This window comes from Styela clava, chromosome 7 (assembly GCF_964204865.1).
Source record: "Styela clava chromosome 7, kaStyClav1.hap1.2, whole genome shotgun sequence".
Taxonomy (NCBI): Eukaryota; Metazoa; Chordata; class Ascidiacea; order Stolidobranchia; family Styelidae; genus Styela; species Styela clava.
Genome location: NC_135256.1, coordinates 14,503,260 through 14,514,868, shown reverse-complemented (window position 1 = coordinate 14,514,868; position 11,609 = coordinate 14,503,260). Strand labels below are relative to the sequence as shown.

Sequence of the window (11,609 nt, the reverse complement as noted above, 5' to 3'; positions counted from 1 at the left end):
GCGCTCTCATTATTGAAATATGGATTGTTGAACACATCGCAGTAGGGTGATTCACGTAACCACTGGTCGGTTATGGCTTGCTCCACTATAAAGTACATGTATCTGAAAACTTGTATGTATAAGTTTATTTCGACTCCATAATCAGCATAACAATAAAATGATTGATAGAAACAAATAAATAAAAACTGATAATGAAATCCGAATGTACGAATTTGATAGTGATGGGAGCAGTCAGCAACCAGTGGCGTTTGCGACAGAAAAAGTCCAGTCAAACACTGAAACATAATTATCCCCAATGGATTCGAACCCATGCAAAAACCGCACTAGCATGCTCCCAACGCATTGGTTCTCAAACTCAGTTCTTTGGGAAATTCTTAGGCTTCCTGCCGAACATTTGAAAAAGTAAAAACTCCAATTGTGTCCAGTCTGATTAATCAGAGCATCAACAAAACCCATTTTCCTTTCAATATTCAGTTACCAAAGTTATGGTTACAAACGTGGAATGCCAAAACAATTATCCCCCTCTTCCAGACGACCTCAAATAAAATCCATAAGCGATCACAGATTTATTTTATTTGCAGAAACAAATCCGATGATCATGGAATACATACATTTAAAGACAGAAAGCCAGACCGAACGCATTGACTCTTTAATAATGTACTAACATACAAGCCAGATTTTTATTAGGCTGAACGTATTAAGCAACCGATGGGGTATCATAACATAAGACAATTTTATCCTCCTGGAGGGGCACGACTGTTTGCTTCGGTACAAACACTAAGCTCAATGGCGTCAGGAAAAACCCACCAAGACAAATTAGTCAACATTTGAGAAATTCAGCACAAAATTAAAATTTTTAGGACAGTATATTTATCAGAACATTTTGATTATGACACAACAAATCTTCATCCAAATGGAAAATGATTTCCCACGTTCATGTTCAAAACAATATAAGAATTAAAACAAGCTGGAAAACAAGATTAAACTGTACAAGTGATAAGGCAATGTCCTGAAGCAAAGGTCATTCTGATCATCATTTCATAAATTGTATTCACAAATTTCAAATATGGACCAAAGTTTTAAGGGGCGAGACATCTGTTCTCGACTATTATTTCACATTTGAAAAGTACATGCCAGAAATTTACAACTTTTTTTACAAGTGGTGTCTATTGCTGCTGCTTCTTTTTATCCTCCTCAGTTTGTTCAGTGGTACTTTCCTCTGCAGTACTAGATGAGCTTTCAGTTGAGCTAGCGTCACCACCTTGGTCTCTATCAGCTGCCATTTTCTTGTATGCCATTTCAAAAAGTTTCAAGCTCTTTTGTTGTAAGCTAGAGAAAGCTTCTCTAATTGTTTCAACTGATTCGTTTTCTTTGTTAGCAAGAATTGTTTTGACCTAAATATAGAACAGTATCAATAAATCGGAAATAGCATAGCAGCTCATACATGCAGTCTGAAACAATTACAATTTAGTATTGTAAAATAAATAATACAGTCCAAAATTATATCCATTCGCTAACTCGCAGAACTGCAGTAGATCAAATCATCGTTAAACACTGAGCATTGAAGTTTTCATTTACAAGAAGTTTCTTCGCTTCTAGCTGTCACAATGTCAATTCCGTAAAATGAAGCCTAGTTAAAGATTTTTCTATTTCTACACTATACAAAAATGTTTAGATATTGAACACTGACAATTGAACAAGACACATAAGATTGAGCGTTATCATATTCCTCAACTACTATACAAATACAATATTCCCAGCAACGAAGCCAAATCCGTTATATAGCAGGTATCAGATTATACAATTCATGGAAGAAATTGAAATAAAATTAACCTTTTCAATTTCTTCTTTGATATTTTTACATTCTTCTTCCGGAAGTTGATCTTTAAATTCCTCCATTTTAGTTTCTGTATCATGAATCGCATTTTCAGCTTGGTTTACAATCTCAACAGTCTCCTAAAAATCAAAAGTAATTGTTCACTACATATTACTACTTGACAATCATCACAAAGAATAATGATGAACAAAGTAAGTGCTATATTTGATTCAATAGTTCCTACTACTGAATATTGGTGATAATCAGAAAACTTTTTTTGAAATATCTCGTAATTTGAAACAAAATGTCTTTGTAAAAAAAGTTTCCCTAAATAATTTTTACTATATATTTGGTCATTTCCAGTGATTCTATCATCATTCATATAGAATTGCACAAGAACAAAATTTTGCATATATCACGATTTCTCTGCAAAGACGAAAAGACCACTATTAGAATACTTCAACTGAATACTAATTACAATTACTAACAGAAAATTTACAATACCAGATACGCAGTGTTCTCAGGTTGAGAAAAAGTTTGAACTCTTTGACAAGAAAACAGGCAACCAATTGCTCTGTTTATACTTGTCTCAGTATTAGCATGGCATAATCATCATTGAACACAGGGAAGAGAAGATAAGAGAAGATAAGTATTTTTTTACTTTGACAATCGGCTAGAATATATACCTTTCTTTTTTTGTCCTCATCAGCGTATTTTTCCGCTTGGTTAATCATATTTTCAATATCATCCTTGCTAAGTCCTCCAGATGATTGAATAACAACTGAAAATTTCAATAAAATTCATTTGGCACCATACTAATAGCTGGTCTAATTTGGAAATTATTCTATAAGCAGGTGAAAATTGAAATTTAAAAAGGCAGATAAACATTCCAACTCTAACTCCAATCAGCGCACTATACCTACTAAACTAGCAGTTTGAAAAATGAAACTTAACATGATTGAAATTTTTGAAAATATAAGGAATGGGTGACACATGAGAACGGGTGTTGCTGCTCGATAACCACTTAACCAGTAATGATGTCTCGAATTTCTCTTCACCCTGAGGTAACATTTCCTTTTTTTGTATTGTTTATTCATAAGGTGTACTTTAGTATGGTGGAAAAATAAATTACTGAGAATGAATCAGATATGAGATTGAAAATCAATAAAAGAATACAACTTACTTTGTTGTTCACGACCAGTTCCCTTATCTCTTGCCGAAACATTGACAATTCCGTTTGCATCAATGTCAAAAGTAACTTCAACTTGTGGTACACCACGAGGTGCTGGCGGAATTCCGACCAATTGAAATTGACCTGGAAATAAATAAAAATTTATCTCAATGTCAACTCAACATCTTGGTTCCATTTGAATATCATTAAGGAAAACAATTCTTAATAATTCTAACTAGCATTGCAATTGCACTTATAATTCCACCGGGTTGGGTACACAAACAAACTCAAGTGTCAACCGCTATGGTGCTATCTACGGAAATCTCTGTTTCAAGGTTGAACAAATAAGTAAATCTCAGCATGTGAAAGGTCACTTGCAACATTCTACATCTTGATGTTATGAAGAAAATGGGAAAAACTCACCGAGCAACTTGTTGTCTAGAGCCATTTCACGTTCTCCTTGGTGTACTTTGATTTCAACTTGCGTTTGTCCATCAGCTGCTGTGCTGAAAACCTGAAGAGTTGAATGGGAAAATTACTATCTGGTTCATCTGCCACATTGAACAATATGATATCATATAACGATCAACATTGAACCTTGCTATGATGACAGCACTGGTTACATTAGAAAGATTACCATTCATTTTAAAAATAGCAGCTTCTTATCCACCAGTGGACATTTGTTTAAGTCTTGCTCAATGAGAGAATTGAAAAAAACCAAATAAAATGGCATTTACGAAACATGGAGTAGATTCTACTCCATTTTAAAAATTTAATATTAATCAGCATACCTGGCTCTTTTTAGTTGGTATGGTTGTGTTTCTCTGGATAAGTTTTGTGAAAACTCCACCTAGTGTTTCAATTCCAAGAGAAAGTGGAGTTACATCGAGCAGCAAAACATCAGTAACATTTCCAGCGAGCACACCACCCTGAACAACATACAAAATATCAGTGCCAAAAAATAAACGACTTACTCCACCATCCTAATTCATGCTTCCAAAAACTAATAACTGGATAACAAATCCCATGCCCATCATGAACTGGTAACCGAACGAATGGCTGTGGTTCGCCATATGATTAAGCCGTATTATCGACTTTCCTCTGCCCTGGGATAAATATGTAAATCCTATTCTATTCTAAATTATATTAGACATCTCAATGCTGAGAAACAATTAAAATAGATAATTCCTGAATAGATAGTTTACCTGAATAGCAGCCCCCATAGCAACAGCCTCATCAGGATTAACAGATTTGCTTGCAGCTCTTCCAAATATTTTCTGAACAGTTTCCTGTACTTTTGGCATTCTGGTCATTCCACCAACAAGAATAATGTCTTTAATTTCGCCTTTTGATACATCGGCATCCTGAAGTATAATAGAAAGGATAGATACTTTGAAATTTGAATTAGTAATGATTTCTTTAAGATATGTACGTTTTATTAAATACTATAGATTGAAATAAACATAGAAAAATAGTAATTAAAATTGAAAAAAGACACACAATGCTATCAGGTTTAGAATACCTAATTCATTATATACTGAGCAAGATTATATATATATATGCATAGACGAAACTGTTTCATCACATAATTGAACTGAGTTCTCGTCTTTCCTCACCGTGCTGCAATGACAAAGCAATTCTACTCAAAACATCCAAACTGCTTCTTGGAATATGTATACGGTATTAGTCCAGCCAACAAAATTGTTACTGATATGGTAAGATCACTGGCATGACATAATAGAATGTGCTTGTGGAGATGCAGTTCAAATATACAAGTTGGAAATAAATGAAACAAAACATACCTGAATTGCTTTTTCGCATGGCTTTTCGGTTCTTTTAATCAATTCTCCAACAAGGTTTTCAAACTGAGCTCGAGTCATTTTCAAATTCATATGTTTTGGTCCACTTTGATCCATAGTTAAATACGGCAAGTTGATGTCAGTCTGAAACAAACAAAAATATTAATGTATTAAAAATAGTGATGAGTTGTAAGTACAAACTGAGATACAACATAAAAGCATGACGAACTAAGGTACGAATGAATAGAGGCTCATTCGGGACCAGGGTGGTTTGATAAAATTTTATGCTGATATAAATCATATAAGAAAGCCATGCCCACAACATCATCTACAAATTAAATCCTTTGTGACAGTATTGAACAAATGAAATTTCATGCCACGTGAATTTTGAATAAAGGAGGATGTTGGCAATCAATAGTTAGTACACAAAAATGACGGACATCGGAACGTAACATGGGTAACAGGTTAGGGTTAGGCGATAATTTTTTTCCAATTTTCCTTATTTTAGTCCTATTATCAGTTCGAAGACTAGCCAAGAGCCTCCCGTAGTATTTATACCTAAAATTATGGCCTAACCCTAATTTAGTACACATATTACATTCCGATGTCCGCCATCTTGGTTCGCATACTTCGGGAGCCCCCAAAAATATATGTTGGAAAACGCGAAATGTGAAATATTTTGAAGCGTTGTTCTGAATACTCTGTTGCACAGTTTAGTTCAATAGGCCAGAATTTTTTGCATTATTGAGTAAAAGATAAGGCTTCAGGCCAATTATCTGCTGTATTGAAACACAAATTGTACATAAAGTCATATATCATTAAGATCTACCTAGGGATGGGCAATGTAGAATAATTTACTATTCTAGAATATTCTAGAATAGTTAAATCGAATCCAGAATACCGAATCCTATTCTATTTTCATACTTATTCAAATAGTGGGAATTTCTACATTGCTGGATTTAGATGGTAAAAAATTGCAAATGTATTACTTACTATAAATGTATTATCTATTTGGAAATGTCCTGAACATTGGATTTCATTTGATACTAAACAGGCAGTTCCCAGGACAATAAAATTTAGGAATATTACAATATTTTTTGGCTTCAATTGTTCCAAATGTATGTAATCCCTAAATACTAATAAATACTGATATGCTAAATTAAAACACGCTTTACACACTTTAATAGTAAGTGGTTAAATACAAAATAGACATGAAACGGCGTTAAATCATTATTAATGTAAGTCTGCCGAGTATACTACAACATACCCGCTGAGGATTAATTAGATGCTGAACCAGCGTGTGGCCACTGCAACCTATGCGCCATTGTGAAATATTAAATTTAACCACTATCAATTAAAATCAACCTTTTATTCTGTGAGAGAAAGACACGTAAAACCAAGTTCCCGTAAACGCGATTTCGTACTTAGTTATTGGGTAATAACATCTGAAGACGAACTCATTTTCTATGATTACCGTTACATATCATTATCTACCCAGACTTGACCCTACTCAAATTCAATACGTCACTATCTTCGCCAGATGCGGCAACTTTTTTCAAAATTCATCGGCGACTAAAATACTACAGACTTCCGATCAAACGCGCGTCTATCTTGAACGATAGGAATGTTATCATTAATCATTATCTACCCAGACTTAGCCCTACTCAAATTCAATACGTCACTATCTTCGCCAGATGCGGCAACTTTTTTCAAAATTTATCGGCAACTAAAATATTACAGACACTCGATCAAACGTGCGTCTATCTTGAACGATAGAAATGTTATCATTAATCATTATCTACCCAGACTTAGCCCTACTCAAATTCAATACGTCACTATCTTTGCCAGATGCGGCAACTTTTTTCAAAATTTATCGGCGACTAAAATACTACAGACACTCGATTAAACGTGCGTCTATCTTGAACGATAGAAACGGACCGAAAAATATGTAATCTTTTGAGAGTGAAATTTAAATGTGACAGTAGTTCGCGTTTTGCGATATAACTTTGTATTTCGGAAAATGGTATAATAAAATTATTCGTAAATAATATTTGATTTAAATTAATGGGGAGTAATGTTATAACATTTAACGCCTGGCTTTCGGTTTACGTGCATCATTTTTTTGAAAAATCCGTAGGTCGCGAAAAATCATTTAATTTAAAATGAAGCAAGGCACGTCTGTAAACAATTAAAGATTGTTGCATTCAGATTATCGGAATATCTCCAGTAAGTCGGCACAAATAACGCTAGCTAGATAGCAAAGAAGGAAAACGCAAAAATGGTGCAATAAATGATTCCTCGGCGAGAGGTTATACTACCGACTTCTTGTCCTGAATATGCCGATTGAAATTACAGTGTTTGATGTTTACCGATTTACGGGTTCTTTGTGAGCAAACGCAAGTTTAATTAAACGAGAGAGATTTCAACGCAAGAAAAACGCTCGTCTATAATTGATAAATTAGAAACCCGAAATACAAAAATTGACGCTTGGCGCCGGAGAGGCGGAAACCGAATCCTGTTATCGGATCCCGTTGGATTCGAATACTTTGGGATTCGAATCCTCCGGATTCGGTATTCTATATTGCCCATCCCTAGATCTACCTGTAAAGAAGACGAAAGTTCCATCTTGGCTTTCTCAGCAGATTCTTTAACTCTCTGCATTGCCATTGCATCTTTTGTCAAATCAATTCCTTGATCTTTCTTGAATGTCTTTACAAGGTGCTAACAGGTATAAAAAATAGCAGATTTTCAGAGTAGAAGAATTCAAAACTATGCAGCAGTACTTATTCTAATCATCAGTATATCAATCACAGCAGATATATAAATTAGTGATAAAAAGGAAAGATGCAAATAAGGAAATAATTTCAGACTGGTTATAATAAAAAAAAATGTTTCAAATCCGATTTAGTATGATTATTTTGATCCAACATCACAAACAAATGATTAATGTCAGCACTCAGTATCACCTCCAATGTTCCCTCTAATTTTTGTAGCATGTGTGCGCAGAAATTTTGGTGTGTGCGCACTTTTTTGGAAATGACTAATATTTGTGCAAAAACCAATGAAGAAATTTTGGCGTTCTAACTGGGTAATGGGTGGGCCAACAACAAACTTTCCCAACCGAGAACATTGTTACATTACATCGAAATACGTCTGTGAGCGGTAAATCTATGCGTGTGCGCAGCCTTTGAAAGCTGTGTGCGCCCGCACATGCGCACACCTTAGAGGGAACACTGATTACCTCTCAAGATAGCTGAATATGCATGGATTAATACAAAGTATAAAATGTTGCAATCATAAGCAAATACAAACCTCCACGAATGTATTATCAAAATCTTCACCACCAAGCATTGTGTCTCCATTGGTAGATTTTACTTCAAAAACTCCTTTCTGAATTTCAAGAACTGAGATATCAAAAGTTCCACCACCAAGATCATACACTGCGATACTGTAATAAAGTTTTTATGAGTTTGACGATCGATTAGAAAAAAGGATTTCATTTGGCATTTATACGAGGATTTGGCTTGAATTTAAAAAAAAAAAAGAGTAAAAAATACTGCAAATGAGACCTGGAAAAGAAATAATGTTCATGTCAACACGGGCGCACAAGAGGTTTCATACTTGAGCTAAGATCTGAAGCCAGAGCGCAACCCCACAATTCGGGTCGGGTCTGAAAGATCAATCATTACGTTCGGGTCGGGCTTCTCTATCGCTAACTTTCAAATAAATATATGTTTATAAAAAATAAATACTAAAACTATGTATGGATACTAAACCAAGGAATACTTGTTATAAAAGAAATAATTTGAATAAAACAGAGAAAAAGCTGTAATGGACCTTTCCCCGACCTCTGACCCCCGAAAATATTCTTCCTATACTCCCAAACTCTTAAATAAAATATGAAATTTCGGGTATACTGCGGGCTCTGGTCGAGTTTATGACCCACGGGCCTGGTCGGGTCGGGCTGGAATTTTTGGGCCCGATCTCACATCTATTTCATACTATATTCCCCTCCGGGGCTATGGATTCTATTCAACTCTTACTTCAAGTCATTTTGGAAAACAAACTTCGACTAGAGACACTACACCCCAGGTGAAGTAAATATTCAATTCCAGAATCCCGCTACAACTTCAAAAAGATTCTAACGGCTACACAGCCCTAGTTTTATAAAGTCTACTAGGAAATCATGATAAAATAATACATTTTATCTTCAGCTTTATCGAGTCCGTAAGCAAGAGCGGCAGCTGTTGGTTCATTAATGACGCGAAGCACGTTCAGTCCAGCAATTTGTCCAGCATCTTTGGTTGCCTGAGAATTATAAAGTTGGAGCATAACAAAAATATAGAAGTACTTTCAGCATATTGTTGCATAGCATTGGATAATATGAATAGTACATCTATATACAGTTATCCAAATCATGTACAAAATAATTTTGAAACGTGACGAGCCCTATTATTTGATAAATGGTCAAAGAAGAGCAAGATATATGTCTTTTTTGCAATTGACAAATATATTTATAGGCATGTCCTAGAAAATTGTATTGTTGTCAACTATATGTTAATAAATCATCAGTAGCAATTTTTATGTTTTATACATTAATAATTAAATTAGAATAACTTCACAACTAGCACCTGTCTTTGAGAATCGTTAAAATAAGCAGGTACAGTGATGACTGCATTCTTCGCTGGTGTGTTCAAGTAACTCTCTGCTGTTTCTTTCATTTTCATAAGCACGAATGCTCCGATTTGTGAAGGAGAATAACGTTTTCCATCAGTGCCTTCAACCCAAGCATCTCCATTGTTTGCTTTGACAATTTTAAATGGGCTTGTTTTCCTGAAAAAAATCATTTCCTCTTTAGCGAATAGTTGTATAGAAGTATCTCTTTCACAAAAATTAACATTTCTATTTTTTCAGACCACACAATACTTAATTGCATTCCACATACTTGCTATTTCTAAATATACTAGGTACTCAATACAATTAAGCTTGTGTGAGTCCCAATGGATTTAGATGAAATACCACTTACGCTTCTTTTTGTATGAGTGGATCATCAAACCGTCTTCCAATTAAACGCTTTGTAGCATAAAACGTGTTGCCAGGATTTGTGACTGCCTGTCTTCTGGCTGGTGTTCCAACTAATCTCTCTCCATCACCAGTGAATGCAACCGCAGATGGTGTTGTTCTAGATCCTATCAAGACAGATTACAAAATATTTTTAGTCAATTATTCGAGTATGTACCAACTTTGCTGATTATATATATATATATATACTAACATTGGAAAAAATTTGCAATGCTAAATTCGAAAAACTCTAAAATCGGGATGCAGACTAAACAATTAACATATTAGAAAGTATAGAATTTGATTATTCAATATGCGCAGTGGAAATTACACTGCCCCTGCAAAATAAAAGTGGAGTCTTCGATTTGACGGTTTCAATCGAACACAAAACAAAATTATTATATATAAAAGATACAATCAAAATTTGTATTAATATGAATGAAAAATACACAATGCTTACCTTCAGCATTTTCAAGAACTTTAGCTTGCTTTCCTTCCATTACGGCAACACAAGAATTTGTTGTTCCCAAGTCAATTCCAAACACTGCTCCTCGGACGGCCTCAGATCTGAAGTAAACACAAATATATTATAAGAAATACCTCAGAAATACCTAGGAAATAACATAAACATTTTGCTAAAATGCAATACTCACGCATGTCTTCTTCCGCTGATCTTTTGTTTATCACATTGTTCAAGTATAGATGTCTAGAAAACAAAACAGCGGCAAATTAACTAATATAAATATTTCATATTGCCACAGTCAAAAAACAAAAATTCATATATAGGAACTTACGTTTTGTTTCTTTAAATGAATGTGGCGAGATGTAATATTTCTGCACAACTTCTTGCCATGGCGGCTCAAACAAGTTGCTGTTTTCGAAAGCATTTTATCTGTTTTTTTCTTTCTGGTGTTTGTAAATTAGTTGTGAGGACTACAATAGCCAAGTTTTTAAACTAACGTTAGAATTGAATAATCAAATAGAAACTACAAAAATTAGACTTTGCCTGGATGAAAGAAAATAGGATATTGCAAGATCATCTACTGTATAGGAAAGAATTTACATATTTCAGTATTTATCCTGTATCTTTGATGCAGTGACATTGTTCTATTTTATTTGCAAAACATATACAAATTTCTATGATCTTTTATCACAAAGATACCATGCGACCATGGCTCAAAACTTCTTACTGTCTCAACCACTTTTGTAGGTCAATTTGGTTCACAGATCGGGAAATAGGCTATAAAATCGACGCAGGTTCACTAAGCAGCGTAAGTACCTCTAGTTGGCGTGGCACGAACATTTTTGCATATGTTATTCCTATCCCCCACTCGACTACTTCATCCAAAAATTATGTCACAACCACGTCATCGAGCTTGCCAAGGGAAGGCTACGATCGCCCGCTATGGCATCTCCGCTGACGATAATAAACTCGCTAACGCCAGCGATCTCTTTCATATGGGGATTTTAACAACGAGAAAGCAAGTGAAATAGCTAGCTTGATTTCGGGTGATCGTCTGCGCGTTTTAGACGACAATCCGTATACTTTGATGGTCTTATTTTGTCACTGTGATGAAATTTTTGAATGACGTCATCAGTTGGTGGTTAGAAATGACATAGGAGAAAATAGTTATGCTACGCCAAGTACTTGACAGCGTTTAGTGAACTACCCCAATAAAATCATTATTTTGTCAACCACAATACAGTATTCATAACGATACAAGATAAAACGAGCATATCAACATTGATTGTTTCATTATTG

The 11,609-nt window shown here is 34.7% G+C and overlaps 1 protein-coding gene and 1 non-coding gene across 2 annotated transcripts; both read right to left on the bottom strand.

Annotated features, from left to right (window-relative positions):
• Nucleotides 1–551: 551 nt before the first annotated feature.
• LOC120327887 (stress-70 protein, mitochondrial-like) lies at nt 552–10,874 on the bottom strand. The gene is made up of 16 exons (XM_078114610.1): nt 10,642–10,874; nt 10,501–10,553; nt 10,308–10,414; nt 9,813–9,975; nt 9,418–9,619; nt 8,988–9,094; nt 8,099–8,234; nt 7,388–7,507; nt 4,790–4,930; nt 4,193–4,351; nt 3,779–3,916; nt 3,411–3,501; nt 3,000–3,131; nt 2,503–2,597; nt 1,834–1,956; nt 552–1,394 (listed from the first exon to the last, which is right to left on the bottom strand). Exons 1-16 carry the CDS (start codon nt 10,732–10,734, stop codon nt 1,167–1,169), a joined length of 2,088 nt encoding a protein of 695 aa, XP_077970736.1. The 5' UTR covers nt 10,735–10,874; the 3' UTR covers nt 552–1,166.
• LOC120329108 (small nucleolar RNA U6-53/MBII-28) lies at nt 2,332–2,437 on the bottom strand. The gene has a single exon (XR_005567714.2). It is a non-coding gene; the product is annotated as a small nucleolar RNA U6-53/MBII-28 (small nucleolar RNA).
• Nucleotides 10,875–11,609: the final 735 nt, after the last annotated feature.

Excerpts from the sequence above, each read along its gene's own strand:
- LOC120327887 (XM_078114610.1), bottom strand. The coding sequence starts at position 10,734 with ATGCTTTCGAAAACAGCAACTTGTTTGAGCCGCCATGGCAAGAAGTTG. Across the intron at positions 10,415-10,500 it reads ATCAGCGGAAGAAGACATGC|ATCTGAGGCCGTCCGAGGAG; the intron begins GTGAGTATTGCA and ends TGTTTACTTCAG. Across the intron at positions 3,132-3,410 it reads TCTAGACAACAAGTTGCTCG|GTCAATTTCAATTGGTCGGA; the intron begins GTGAGTTTTTCC and ends ATTTATTTCCAG.